Here is a 15,178-nt window from a genome sequence, read left to right as displayed (position 1 = left end):
AAAAATATTTTTATTATATTTTAGTTCTTCTCATAACATATAGTTTTTCAATATTTAGTGTGTGTATATTTAAATTTCTTTAATTATTAATTAGTTTTAAATATTTTATTTACGTTAAGGTTTTTATTTTTTCTCTAATTCTCAACAAGTTAAATTTTTAAATTAATTATTTTCATTTTTAAATATAGATTTTTCCTGAAATCTAATGTACTTATATTTAGTCATATTTATGGTATAAGAATTTAATAGTATTTAAAACTAGCATTTCCCTAAAGTACATAAACTTTTTCACGTGGCCACTTCCCTTAAATTTATTTTCGTTTAATATGGAAGAATACACTGTCGTATCAGTTTTTTTGTTTTCCTATCATTATTATGTAGTACTACAATATATTGTACTAATAGTATCTATTAAGGAATGCTAAGGCCAGTCTCACACTCTATCTTAAATACTCTCTTTTTATGAGTTAATATTTATTAGAAATTATTAATTTTAATGAATTTTATTTTTTATTTAGTATAAATTAGAAAAAAATCGTTAAATGAAAAAAAAAAACCGGTCATAAAGAAAATATTAGAAAGAAAATGTCATCACTAATATTTCCGTTTACTTCATTATTTTAATTTGATAAAACTATAGATGGTAGTAATTTTTTTATACTTTAAAGCACAAATTATTAAAAAAACAATCTTTATAAAGTAATGAGCATAAAGGTTTGGTGATGTGTTAGGAAGAAGACAGCAACATAGCAGTATGAATCACCTTAATTGGTTAGAATTAAATAATGAAATTCCCAGCTTAGCATCAAAGAATTATAAATTGCATCAAACATTAACATAGAGTTGTTCACAACAACCCAATCATATGCTGCCACTCCTAGGATCCAACATGGCTCAAACACTAAACTGCAGAACACTACAACCAATGGACTCAACTATGATCAAGTCACTGTCCCACAATCCAAAAAACGCCAATTCCACCGCATTCACAAGGCACTTTGCCAAAAAATCTGGTGTTTTTATCAAGATCATGGCTTCTGCTACACCCACAGCAGCTCCTATCACCTTTGGATTCAAGAATTTGTTGGAAACATTCACTGTTGATGTGCATAGAGCAGAGAACAGGCCACTGAATGTGCCCTTAATAGCCCCTTTTACCATTGCTACCTCTAGATTGGCCAAGGTGGAGAACGTGGCCATAAGGGTTGAGTTGAGCAATGGTTCTGTGGGGTGGGGCGAGGCACCAATTTTGCCTTTTGTTACTGCAGAGGACCAGACCACTGCCATGGCCAAGGCTTCTGAGGCATGTGCCTTCTTGAGGAGATGTCCTGCACTCACTTTGGGTTCCATGTTGGGGGAGATTGCTGGTATTCTTCCAGGGCATCAATTTGCTTCAGTGAGTGAGATCAATCTTAGTTCATGTTTTACTAGTGTTTGTGGTGTTGTTAATCATTCTAATCCTCTAATGTTTCTCTCACTTCTTATGCTTTTGAAATTGATATGGTCTTTTTGACCCTTTTACTATACAAATTCCTTGAATTTTGAATATCAGCTTTAGTTTTCTGCTTGGTAACTAAGGACATGAAAGGAGTTACAGATTTTGAGAAAGTTTCAACATAGAATCTTGGATTGTATTTTGTAATATTTACTGGCTTGACTTTTCCCTTTGTGTATCTTTAAGTTTGGTTCTTTAATTTGCTTGATTTTATGAAAATATTTAGTTACATCCTCGTTTACTTAAAAGCTGTTAGCTTCTCTGTTCTGGAATCAATATTAAGATAATTCAAGAGAAAGAAGGGAAAATAGTATTTTCTTAATCCTCTCTTTGTAATGATCATACTCTCTACTCAGTTTGATGGAGAAAGAAGGGAAAATATAGTATTTTCTTAATCTTTATTTTATTTTAAGAAATTAGTTGTTACTTTTTGATGGAGAAGCAACCTGAGATTTTTCAGTTTGGCTTCTGAAGTCGAAAAGGTTTCATCAGAAATTCGTGTTAATTTATGTACTGTTTTCTTACTCTTGAAAGAACAACCGACTAATGTATGAATAAGGTAGTAAATCATAGCACATGGTTTTTTTATCTTTAGACTTGGTAGGATTTCTTAATAAATGCGGCAGAAAAACTTTTTCCATTCTCATGGGGTCCCCTGTGTAATTGAAGGTTAGGGCTGGGATGGAGATGGCAATAATTGATGCTGTTGCAAATAGTATTCGTGTGCCATTGTGGAGGCTTTTTGGTGGGGCTTCAAATACCATAACCACTGATATTACAGTTAAGTTCTTATTTAATCTTAAAGAACGTGCTTATGATGAATTTTTTTTTACAAAAGTATGAGAAAAAAACTATCTGCTAAAAAGAAATCTAAGCCAGCTTATATGTGCAGATCCCAATTGTTTCTCCAGCTGAAGCAGCTGAATTGGCTTCTAAGTACTATAAAGAAGGATTTAAGACTTTAAAGCTGAAAGTGGGCAAGAATCTGAATGCCGATATAGAAGTGCTTCAAGCTATACGTGTTGCACACCCTGAGTGTCAGTTTATTCTTGATGCTAATGAGGGGTATAACTCTGAGGAAGCAGTTGAAGTTCTTGAGAAACTACATGGTTAAAAGCACTACATATATAGTTAAAGTTTTTCTCCATCCAAATAATTGTCATTGTCTTGCCATGCAAGAAAATGTACACACACATGCACCAATATGCTCATGAAACTTTATTGCAATATATTAGGCAATTTGTCATTGAACTTAGATTTGTTTTCTATTACAGATATGAGGTTGACTCCTGTTCTATTTGAGCAACCAGTTCATAGAGATGATTGGGATGGTCTTCGGTATGTCGGTAATATAGCAAGAGAGAGATATGGAGTATCTGTTGCAGCTGATGAGAGTTGCAGAAGCATAGTTGATGTTTACAAAATTGTGGAAGGGAATGTTTTAGATGTCATTAACATAAAGCTTGCCAAAGTTGGGGTTATGGGTGCCCTTGAAATTATTGAGAAGGCAAAAGCAGCAGGTTTAGATTTGATGATTGGTGGTATGGTTGAGACTAGACTTGCTATGGGTTTTGCTGGCCAACTTGCTGCTGGCCTTGGCTGTTTTAAGTAAGAACCATTTATGCTTGAAATTTTTTAGCCATTTTTCAGTTTTTATAACTTCATATTTGTTCACATTCCATTTTATTAATGCATTTAAATATTGCAATCTTTTTTGAAGGTTCATTGACTTAGACACACCACTTCTGTTGTCAGATGATCCAGTTCTTGAAGGCTATGAAGGTACACACTGCCTATATCCATATAAATTTTAGGTTTTCATGTAGGTTTGATTGATGTCTTTGCAATCTGATGACACTAGGGTATTTCTCTTAACAGTTTCTGGTGCCACTTATAAGTTCACAAACGCTAGGGGACATGGTGGATTCCTTCACTGGGACAACCTTGCTTAGTAAGTTGTGATTTTCTTGCACAATATGGCTCCAGATAATCCAGCATAGTTGCTAATATATGCTAGGTGATTTCTGGTATAAGATTCATACGATAAACAACAATGATTTACACCTTAAAGGAAGCTTTTTAAGGCTTATACTTGGTTGGAGATTTAAAACAATAACTTTCAACACTTCACCTAATAACAATAACTTCAAGGAGAATTAAAGCTTCTATGCCCAAGTGGTCTATAGGTTGATCTTTGCTAGCCCTATTCTTCAAATTCCGTTGAATTTCAACGCAATGTAGAGTGAGAGTGTGAGACTGTGCTAGTCCACCTTTCAAGCACAAAAGGTTTCTTGCATGACAAGGCATGCTAGAGATATAAAACCAACTTGTGTCCAAAGTTCTATATACTCCGATGAATCAAATTAAATAGTATATTCTTGTCACCCTATGGCAATCATTCGTTCTTTTGAGCGTGGAGGGTGGAATCAGCCTTACTCTTGCTTATGTGATATGTAATGACTTTTGGTATGCATGCTAACTTCATTATTTTTTATATCTTTATCAAATTATGTGCAGATGTAAAAGATAATTATGCCAACACAAGAATCTGGAAAAGCATAAATGGACAAGTTGGTTAAAAATTGCCTAATTAAGGTGTGAAACTGTGGTTACAGTACAACCATACGTGAAGATTTCTTGTCCGGAATGAGTAGCCAATACTTATCCACAATTGCTATGTTTTTATTTTTATTTTTATAAGCACCCCAATTGCTATGTATTTAACTTATTCGATTCCTCACCCTTTTCTGTAAAAGAAACTGCCTTCGAGGTCTTGCACCAAATAGTAACTAGTTCCTACTTTTTTTTTTTTTTTTTTGATTGGGGAATAACTAGTTCCTACTTGCTAAAAGCTAGGAACCGCATATGATATATATGAGATATGGATGTAATATGATATGAACATGGAAATACAGCAAATTTTTAAAAATAGGTTTAATTATTGAACTTTTGGTTTCTACAATTTAAGCTGTGAGCGATTTTGATCTTACGATTTTTTCAGCTAATTAAGTTATTCTATTTCGAAAATTAAGCAAATTCAGTTTCCTCATCCATTTTGTTCCACTTAAAACTCTCAGATTATTTGTATTATTTATTAAAATATTAACAGGCAGACGATGAAATTGAGGTATGGAATAATTTTAAATGTTTAGAAATAAGAAACTTAGTTGAAGATAAAATTTGAAAGAGTTTATAAGATGTGAAATTAAGGAAAGGAAAATTTTGAGATCCTTTATTTTAAGATGAAATTTGATGTTTTAGACTTTTGGTTGACGAGTTCTCTGAATTCAATATGCAAACATTCTGAATAGAAAATAAGAATCTGAGGGTATTAGATACAAGAAAATCGACGGGAGACCAAATTTGTTAATTGGTTAAAAACAAAAATAGATTGACTTAACCTAGTTTAAAAAAAAAAAAACTTAAGAGACTAACTTCGTGATATATAAATTATGAAGTTATTGAAATTTAAGGTTATGTCAGAGAATACATTTTAGTTAGTTTTAATTTTTTTATTAGTTAAAATGTCATTTGATTATTCAATAAATAATTATTTTTAGTAATTTTTTTAATAATTTATAACGTTTTTTAAAATACACTTAAAATAATTTTTTTAAATGTTAGCTTCTATCATTTTATATTTTCTTTTCTTTTAATCATTAATATATTTATCAAATTTTTTACTTATCATTTTAAAATAAATCATGATTTTATTATTTTTCAGTCATTTTATACTTTTCAACTATTTCAACAATTAGTTTTACCAAATACTTATAATTTAATAAGTTAATTTTTCAGCTTTCAACAGTTAACTTCTAGTTAACTTTTTAACTTTCAGCTAACTTTTTTCAATTAGTTTTGTCAAATATAAGCTTAATAGAAAAAGTAAATTACACTTGTATCTCCTGTGTTTTTTTCCAAATTGCAGTCGACATCCCTCTTGCACCCTACAAAAAAATCCCGTAATTGTTTAGCTCACATTACACTCGGATTCTCTTCCTCCTAAACATCATTTAATAATTTAACAAAAAATGAACATATTTTAATGAAAATTTATGTCTAAAATACTCTCATTTTTCACACACTCGCACTCTCTATGTTTTCCTTCTTTCAAAACACTTCTCATTTTTTGTACCCTACAAAAAAAATTCTTAATTGTTTAACTCTCATTACACCTAGATCTCCTCCTTCCTAAACATCATTTGATAATTTAACAAAAAATAGACACATGTTGGTCATATAACTTTTAAAGAAAATTTAGGTCTAATATACATTTATCTTCTTCCTTTTAACTTCATAAAAGACATGACACCATTTTCAACATGAAAATATTTTAACACTCTTTCTTCTTTTTCTTTTTTCTCTAATTGGACGTGAACCCAATTTTTTATTGGAGGTGAACCCACATTATTGGTATGCTTGTGTTAACATCCTTTCTTTTTTTTTTTTTTAGTTCAATTTTTGTGTGCATGTTGAATCGTTTGGTTGTTGCGTTTTTGTTGGACGTGTTTTCAACAATGTCTATTAATTGAATATGGTCCTTTACTTCAAATTTTAATGTTTTGCTCCTGTATTTATGTTTTTAACTTCTTTCTTTGAAATATTTATTTTTTATGGTTAGGAGTTTGATATAATGTCTCAATCAAGAACGACATCTTCTTCAAATGTTAGCAACAATAAAGTAAGAGTCAAATATTAAAGAAAAATTATTATTATCTTGAGAAAGATCCATGCACAGAGTCAATTGTTCATTTGTTATTGAGTATTTAACAAATATGTTAAGATAATTTTGTCTGTTTACGTATTTCAATTGATGTTAATTAATACGTTAACAAAAAGTGAGTAAAAGTAATGTAGAAAAAGATAGGAGCATCATGTGTAATTTGAGAAAAACACACAAAGTGCGAGTGTAACAAAGATGTTAAAGATAATTTTGTATGTTTACATATTTCAATTGACGTTAGTTAATAAAATTAATAAAATGGGAGATAAAAATAATATAAAAAAAGAAAGAAATATCATATACAATTTAAGAAAAACACAAACACTGCAAGTATAATTTACTCGAAATGGAATGAAATAGAGTGGAATGTAATGCAATATATAGGTCACTTATTTTGACTTCATACCGTAACCTCCAAATTGAGAGGAGATATAAATTAAAATTTTGGATAGAATGGAACCAAATCCATTCCATTTTATTCTAATTCAACGATATTAAAATTTCGTTTCATCCCACGTCATTCATCTCTTACTAATTCAAACACATAGCCTTCATATATAACACGTTTGGTTTCAAGTTTTGAAAGTCCAAAACTACAATTTAAGCAAAAGTTTGTCTCTTGTATGGTCCAAAACCATGGTTTGAGAATTCCAAACAATTGGTTGCACTAAGTTACATACCATACACATCACGGCATTGAATTCGGCTTCCCTAAAGCTCTACTTTTATGCATGAAATACACTATTCAACTATATGGAAGCAAAATCGGTATGGCAAGAGGCATGCTATATAACTCTTTGTGTGGCCAATTGATCATTTATGATTTCAAATACTCCACTGTTGCAAGGAATCCGAAAAATAATTTCCACACTGTTTTCTCAACACAAGTAGTTTAGATTTATCACTGTGCGAAAACTACATGATTGATATCATACGTTCTCTACGGAGTATTCCACCATCATCGAGCTAATTATGAACATCTCTACTAGTACAAGAAAAGTTTAAACATCGTAAGAATGTAAAACTTATTTTCATACAGCAAAATATTGTACACTTACACTACAATCTCTCCTCACCAGAGCAACATGTTCATCAGATATAGTACCAAAATTGGGCCACGCAACACAGCAAAGTCTCAGTATTTCACCTATTTTTCTTCTAAATCACAACATCTGGAAATATTTATCTCTAGAAATTAAAGGGATCTCAACCATTATTGAACCGAAAATGCTCGCACAGTCTGGCTTAATCCCCACATATCCTTCCTGTGAACTTGATTGTCATACTCCACTGTGGTTTTATATTTAGTTTTTATCCCATTTCATTTGGACCCTCCAATTATCTGATAGTTTTTCCTCCATATAACTTTTTTTTTTCTTTTTCTTTTTCACTTTAGCAATCTCTATGAATTCATTGCTTCATATTGGCTTCATCTTTTTGTGCTGCTTAGGCATATCACAAGAATCCACAATTAGGCAGTCCTCGCGCCATCACAATCTCTACAGATGGATGGACTTTTATCAAGTTTGCACCAAGCAATGAACACAGAAATTAAGGCTCAGTTTTAGCCAAAAGCAGGAAAGACATGTCGTCTTATGCAGTTCATCTATGGTATGTGCCATGTGATTTAAAGAACTGAAAATCCGGGTGATTAACCTGAACTAGCCTTAACCAGTTATCGGCAGCCTGCAAGAGGGAACTCACTTGTTGAGATTCACTAACTCCTTTTTTCATCCAAATAGACCCCTTTAACTTATAGGAAGCCATTGCAAAAGTAGGCATAGAAATCTTTGGTACAACATCCATCTGACTGGGATAAACCAGTGTTGGAGCATGAGTACGACCACTTCCTGCAAAATCAAAAGAAATGTTTTGAATATAAATTAGTCAGTATTATCAAAGTGATCTAACAATTACATTTCACGTTTTTGGAAGAAAGCAATGTTGTCCCATATAAGCTTTAGATAACATCAACCAGCAAGTTGAGTAAGGCACCATAAGATTAAGAATCAGTTTCTGTTTTACCATATTTGTCAATTTCAAACTGAGCATAATAACGGTAATTGAGCAAAGATTAAGAAATTAAGACAACACGATACTAAAATTCTATTTGGTTTTGTGCTAGGCAGGTTGACAATGGAAGCATAATAGTTGCCACAATGATTGATGGAACAATACTAGAGGAATAAAAAAAAAACTTTCATGTGTACAAGTGGGTCACAACAAGTGAGAAAACAAATGTGCTTATTGAGCATGTCCAAGAGTTGAGACCACAATGTTTTTTTTAATAGATAATAATAATATAGTCCTAGAGAGTCAAGAGGTAACAAATGGGGTGGGAGGTTAGAGATTGGAAGATAAATTTGGAAACACATGGTTTTGGGTTTAAGTATTAGTAAGGAGTATGTGAAATGTAAGTTTAGCAACAGATGCATAAACCCTAGCTCAAAGGTGAAAATTGGAGACCGTACTGTATCTTGAGTTCATCATACAAAAATGATAAAGAAATAAAAGAGTGAAGTAAACCATAGGATTCAAGCAGGGTGGATGAAATAAAGTGTCTCTAGTGTTATGCATGACTAAAAGGTACCATTCAAGCTTAAGTGAAAATTTTACTGTGCAGCTACAAGACTTGAGATGTAGCAAAGAATTTGAGTGTTGACCAATAAAAAACCGATACGAGAATAAACTCCACATAACAGAGATGAGAATGTTGCATTGGGTGAGTGGACATACTAGACAAAATAAGAAAGGGAATGAATGCATTAGAGAGGAAAGTTGGGGTGGTAACTATTGTATTGAAAACCCCAGTAGAATTTAATTTCACCTTAAGTGATTTTGGCATGTGTGGAGATTTGTAGAAGCCCCACTAAGAAGAATAGAACAGATGGAGGGTAGCCCTATCGCTAGAGGTAGAAACAGATTAAAAAAATTATAGGTGAAACCATTAAAAAGGATTTAGTAAACTAAAGAAATGATTTACATATTATGACATCAGTTTGATCCATGTAGCTGACTCCAATTAGTAGGAAAAAGGCTTGGTGGTGGTGGTGATGGTCAATTTCAAATTGCAAATGAAAAAAAGGAGAAATATTCATTCGCACAATTAGAAAGTTTGTAAGAAAAGGGGAAACACTTGGAGGAGTATTTGTTCTCCTATTCTTGATTTTTTATTAAAAACTGTTCAATTGCTTTGTTAGATTTTATAAATTTCTTATTTCTCTTTCCTGAGCTCATAACACACGTAGCACTTATTACTTGTAAGAGTTAAGAGTCAAGTGAAAAAAAAATGGAGTTCATTGAGTTCATGCTAGTGGAGCCGATGCCCATCTTTCATATTAGTTGACAAAAATGGAATAGGGGAAACAGTAAAGAGTAAAGCCCTACTTTGTCCTCCAAAAATACAAACATCATCAGTTTAGTCCTCAAAAAAAAAATTGTCATCAATTCAATCCCTTAATTATGCAAAGTATCATTGAATTGCTCCTTTTGAGACAGAGAAATGAGTGTAATGAAGTTCCATAATTACCTGTCAAGGGTGTATGGAGTGTATGGTACGTTAGAAAGCACCCATCTAAATCTTTTAAAGTTGGACCTGTGGGTATTCGATATATAGGATACCTAGAACATGAAAATAAAATATGTTAACAGACAAAAAAAAAACAGTATTAAACCATTAGATAAAGTTAATCTTGCGAAGTCTATTCAAAACAAAAAGGAAAGGGGGGGATAAGTGATGCATTAGATTACCATGCCACAGACACCCAACTGACTGGTAATAAATCACAGCTTCTCAATGACTTAATGGTAGGATAGTGGCGTGCAAGATCTTGTATCTGTCAAAATATTATAAAGTATAAGATAGACAGATCATATTATGGATAGATAAGCAAAACATTAACTAAGGATCAGTAATTGCCTTGTCAGCCAATGGTTCACGACTATAAGGAGGATCTTGTTCAAAATACTCGAATAGTAGATCTTGAGGATTCCCAGTTTCACTATCATCACTTGAAAATCCTTCTTGCACAGTACTGCATTTATCATGCATAGATAGTGTGTCCATTTTCAGTGAGACACCACCTGTTAGATGCTGACTACTTCTTTGTGTCATAAATTCAGTCCTTTTTCCATATTCATAATCACTACTTCCTTCACTACATGAATCTCTGTAGTAATCACCCTCACTGTCTTCACTGGTGTACCTAATGGCATAAGAAATTCATATCTGATTGGTTACAAGCTAAAGAACAATAGCACACACTTCCATAACACTTGTTATAATTACATAGAAGTAGGACAGCAAGTTAATAAATTACAAAAATAGCAAAGTAAATTTACATATTTAATTCAAAAGTATACTTGCTAATGTTATAACCCAAAAAAAAATGCTGCATATAAATATGACTCCATTACAAACAGAAACCTGCCTTTCATTAACAGCTTGGACACCAAATAATTCACTCAAAAAGAAGTGAAACAAAAATAAGCACATAAAAATAAGCAAAAAATGATCCTCATGAGTAATAACTTGAAAATTTGTACATAAAAATGTGCATGATCAATGACTATTAAAAAAATTGTTACATGCAGACGGCCCAGTAACCTTGGCAATTTTGTCCAAATTCTAACAAAATAGTCTAAATTCTAAAAGTAAAAGCATGGCGTCACTTGGTGAAAGTGTAGCTTCAACAAAATCAGTGCTTTAAAGTTTAAAGCACCATTTCATACACTTTCCCCCAAATGTGGTTTTAAGTAGAATTAGATGCCTTTTGGTTAAATTGCAATTTTAGTCTCTTAATTTCTAAATTCATGATTTTGGTTCCCTGAATTTTAATTGTAACATTTAGTCCCCTGGTTTTATAAATTGGTGATTTTGGCTCTTCTGGTAGATTATTAACAAATAATCTTGATTAATTGAGTTATTAATCTAATTATAAATTAATTAAAACCATTAATTATTAATCATAATTTTCTACAACATTGTGTTTTTCCTCTTCTCCGCAAACACCTCTTCCACCTCCCTTGTCGCACGTGACTTTATCGACCGCAACACCACAGTAGGATTAATATTCTTTTATTATTTTTTTTAATAATTAATAATTTTATTTAATTTACAATTAATTTAATACATCTAATAATCTTAATTATTAGTTAATAATCTACCAAGGGAACCAAATGTTACAATTAAAAATCAAGGAGCTCAAAATCATGAATTTAAAAAATGAGAAGGATCAGAATTGTAATTTAGCCATGCTTTTTCTATAAGTAAAATCCTAAAACTAAATGATTTTGCACCTTCAATATCAAGTTTGATAACCATGATCCATACACTTAACCCTCAAGGAAAATCTTGAGTAATGAGGTAAAAGAGGGGAGATCAAAATTGGTGCTTAAATTTTTTCCAAAAAACATTGGAAGAGAAGTCAAAATTAGGAAACGGTTACCAAACAGAACAAATTGAAATGACTATAATTTATAAGGGCGATACATTGCACAAGACTCCCACCAAACAAATAAATTGTTCCTAGGATATGAGCCATAACTTCTAAGTCACAAGGCAGCAACATTATCATTGCATCAAGGATCACCCACAAAAAAATCAAAATGGTTATTAACTAATAGATTTAAACATTTTCTTTACAACATACCAAACAACAACTTCTATTAAAAGGAATAGTTGCTATTGACATTCCTCTCGAGGGTAAAGAAATTTATATTGAAAACAGAGTCAAAACCAGCTAATTTTCTATTATATACAGATAACAATATCATCTTTCTAGTTTCCACCTTTCTGAACTCCTGCAGCTTCTATATATATGAGAAGCATTTTACAAAGACTAAAAACCACACTTGTATAGTTGTATTTCTAATTCATTTACTTCTCAAAGTTGTCCTGTTGCCTTTCAACCAGAACCCAGAAAACACATTCAATACGACATAAAATCCATTTAACCAATATACCCGACATAAAATGATTTTGGTTCATTGATGCAACATGACCTAAAGAAGAAATAGAAGATAGGAAATATGAGTACAATTCTGTTCTACGACAATCCTCTGAAGGAATTTGTGGCTAATTCAAGTTAGCTAGGTTATCGATAACTTACTAACACACATCATGAAAGCAAGGATCTTGAAGAAAAAATTCACCCTCAAAGTTAAGAAACACCGGTATAAGAAGGGAAAAAGGAAGTCATGTGACAGAATTAATGAGTCAATCTTAGAGGCCGTTTATTTTCACCGTTTTCTATTTTAATTTTCAAAGAAAATACAAAATATAACTGAAAATATGTTTAGTTGAAAGTCAGGAAACATTTCCTTTGATAATGTTTCTAAAAATAAAGCCCAAATCTGAGAGAAAAAAATGTTGTTGTTTTCTGTTCTCAGTGACAGCGCGGTGGCAAACTTGTAATAACATTGAAATGTATCTGGTGCCATCTCTGATTCTCTTTCCTTTTCTTTGCGCAATCAAGCTGATAACGCATGTATCTTGTGATGTGGGTGTTGATGACTACGGAATTTCTAACAGTGGGAAATGTTGAGGGTGAAGCTGACAGCACCTATGGTCTAAGTGGCAAGGATGGGTTGAAGATGCTTAACTGTGGGGAGAGATCAGCGTTATTGACAGGGAAGAACAGGGTAGTTTTAAGCTTCCCTTGTCGGCTAAGTTGATTTTGATTCAGAATCAAAATAAAGTTATGAAAGCAACTGAACACAAATGTTCCATCACCATTTGCACTCCATATGGAAGAGGCCATTTGACATCTTGGAGGTAAGATCAATCTTACTCTTGATTTTAGTTCAGCCACACAAACCATACAGTACTCGGGAAAAGCAACAAAATTTTTGAAAGAATTATTACAGAAAACATCTGCAAATTTTAGAGGTTGTATTGAGAGAGCCAAATCACGAACTCAAAAAGAAAATAGTTAAACTGAATACATTTTCAAATTTTCATTTTCTGAAAATAGAAAACAGAAAGTTACAACCAAACCACATTTTCTAAATCTTAAAACATTGAAAATGAAAATAGAAAACATTTTCTCAAATCAGACGTCCCCTTAGCCTCTGTATAAGAGTAAAAAGTTCAATACCTGGCATCAATTGATTATATACGCTTTTTTTTTTTTTTATGGACAAATGTGAGAGGTTAGAGAGAGTAAAAGAGCTGCATCCATGTTTCCGGTGGTTAGTATTGTCTTAAAGTTACCAAAATTTTAATATGCACATAAAATAGCAATACCTTGGCTTTGCACTTGACTTCTCAGCAGAGTGAGCATAGAGTTGAATAGCTGACAAATAGGGAACATAATACTGAACAACAGAATCACTTTGGTCAAGCACCAAAGGCACTCCAGCTCCATACGCACTCCACTCCTTAAAAGACTCCCACAGATCACTCAATGTAAAGTAAGACTGATACTCCACATCGCAAAACTTCCATCCTCTCATCGTTGTCTACAATCATAACAACAACAATTCTGACAATATAACTATCAAAGCACAAAACATTTGCAATAACAACAACTGTTTCAACATTTCAAAAGCATAATCAAATTCCAAAGAAAAATAAATAAAGATATGAATTGAGAATTTGAGATCAACCTTGGAGAAATACTGAGCAGGAACTGACGGTGTTGTAAACTCCAAGAACCTATCGATATTACTGACAGCCTCTACGGACGGAGAAAGAGTTGGTTTCAGAGATTGGTTGAGATTACTATCGCTCTTGCTTTTGCTGTTGCTATTGTTATTGCTATTTTCAGAGACATCGACTTTGTTCTTCGAAGCTAAATCCGCGTTTTCAGGTTCGTTGTTCTTGGCTCTGTGACTCTGTTTCCGCTGATTCTGGTTCTTCCTCGCCTTCACCGGAATGTAAAACCGATCCTCGCCGCGAACGCCGCTGAATTGCAGTGCAGTTCCCAGCATTTTCCAATCGTTTTCAGAACTGCGTTCTTCTCCTCCGTTTGGTCGCCGAGGAAACGGAGAAAATGGGAAAATTCGTGATCGCAGAGAGGATCAATAAAAAAGGAAGAAGAAGAAAGAGTAGCGAATCGGAATCGGTGATAGAAGACGAAGAAAAGAAAACGAGGTTGAAGACAAGACAGAGGAAGAAGAAAAGAAAAGGCTTCAACACTCTTCTTTACAACGAAACAGAGAGAGAGAGAGAGAGAGAGAGAGAGAGTACATAGAAGGTTTGGTGGAGATTCTGTCATTTTCGGTTTTATTGGGGTGTTTAACTGATTCTGTGAAGTTTCGGGGTAGGTTGTTGAATTAGTTGGACTTTCTTTGTGCAAGAGACTGAAAGAAAGAAAGAAAGAGTATTCGTTATTATCCACTTAAATTAAATATTTAAAATGTCTGATAATAAATAAATAAAATAACGCGAAATCTGGACACGAGTGAGGTGTGGGCCCACTTTTGATATGGCCTTGCATTGACTCGTGTTTTTCGGCTCAATCTCTACGGATGGATAGATGAGAATGCCACTACGTCTTAGATAATTCTCTATTCTTGCAATAGTTAAGTGCTAACTAACTAATATCTTAATTAGATCAAGAATTAAAAGTAAAAAAATATATTAAATTTTTTTTGTCGAATTTAATTTTTCTACGATGATATTAATATAAAATATCTATTCGAAGTAACGTTTTCTTGATTATTATATTTATTTATCAAAATAATTATAAACATTTAAAGGGCAGATTAGTTTTTCCTTAATTAGTGCATTTGAGACATTGAGGAAATTATGCAATAGTCGAGGAGTACTATTTTAGACTCTTATCTCAAATAGTAAAATAAATTAAAAAATGTGAGATAAAATCAATATACATTTTTTTAATCATTGTACTTCGATTTAAATTTTGGTTACGTCTTTTATTTTTTTTAATTCTTTTTAACCCTCTAAATTAATTAGATTTCACTTCTGTCAACTTAATGGGTATATCTTATAAGAA

General features: G+C 32.4%; 2 protein-coding genes across 3 annotated transcripts; one reads left to right on the top strand and one right to left on the bottom strand.

Annotated features, from left to right (window-relative positions):
* The first annotated feature begins 763 nt into the window (after positions 1 to 763).
* On the top strand, positions 764 to 4,441 carry LOC114421555 (L-Ala-D/L-amino acid epimerase-like). 2 transcript variants are annotated; one of them, XM_028387529.1, is made up of 7 exons: positions 767 to 1,396; positions 2,165 to 2,275; positions 2,388 to 2,604; positions 2,770 to 3,103; positions 3,216 to 3,277; positions 3,374 to 3,446; positions 4,013 to 4,441. In XM_028387529.1, coding segments are annotated over exons 1-7 (1,329 nt in total). In that variant the 5' UTR covers positions 767 to 865; the 3' UTR covers positions 4,014 to 4,441. The 2 variants fall into 2 exon arrangements, with proteins under 2 accessions (XP_028243331.1, XP_028243330.1); XM_028387530.1 differs by lacking the exon at positions 4,013 to 4,441 and having other exon boundaries at positions 764 to 1,396; positions 3,374 to 3,447.
* Positions 4,442 to 7,091: 2,650 nt separating this feature from the next.
* On the bottom strand, positions 7,092 to 14,426 carry LOC114421554. Its single transcript, XM_028387528.1, has 6 exons — positions 13,827 to 14,426; positions 13,465 to 13,679; positions 10,138 to 10,423; positions 9,969 to 10,054; positions 9,748 to 9,839; positions 7,092 to 8,068 (listed from the first exon to the last, which is right to left on the bottom strand). The coding sequence occupies exons 1-6, from the start codon at positions 14,148 to 14,150 to the stop codon at positions 7,821 to 7,823; spliced, it is 1,251 nt and encodes a 416-aa protein (XP_028243329.1). The 5' UTR covers positions 14,151 to 14,426; the 3' UTR covers positions 7,092 to 7,820.
* Between the last annotated feature and the right edge of the window lie 752 nt (positions 14,427 to 15,178).

Source organism: Glycine soja, chromosome 8 (assembly GCF_004193775.1).
Source record: "Glycine soja cultivar W05 chromosome 8, ASM419377v2, whole genome shotgun sequence".
Taxonomy (NCBI): Eukaryota; Viridiplantae; Streptophyta; class Magnoliopsida; order Fabales; family Fabaceae; genus Glycine; species Glycine soja.
This window is presented reverse-complemented; position numbering and strand designations above follow the sequence as displayed.

Coding starts and splice junctions, on each gene's coding strand:
- LOC114421555 (XM_028387529.1), top strand. CDS start 866: ATGCTGCCACTCCTAGGATCCAACATGGCTCAAACACTAAACTGCAGA. Junction 1,397..2,164: donor CAGGGCATCAATTTGCTTCA/GTGAGTGAGATC, acceptor GTGTAATTGAAG/GTTAGGGCTGGGATGGAGAT. Junction 2,605..2,769: donor AGTTCTTGAGAAACTACATG/GTTAAAAGCACT, acceptor TTTCTATTACAG/ATATGAGGTTGACTCCTGTT.
- LOC114421554 (XM_028387528.1), bottom strand. CDS start 14,150: ATGCTGGGAACTGCACTGCAATTCAGCGGCGTTCGCGGCGAGGATCGG. Junction 9,840..9,968: donor AGTTGGGTGTCTGTGGCATG/GTAATCTAATGC, acceptor TTCATGTTCTAG/GTATCCTATATATCGAATAC. Junction 8,069..9,747: donor ACTCCATACACCCTTGACAG/GTAATTATGGAA, acceptor TTGATTTTGCAG/GAAGTGGTCGTACTCATGCT.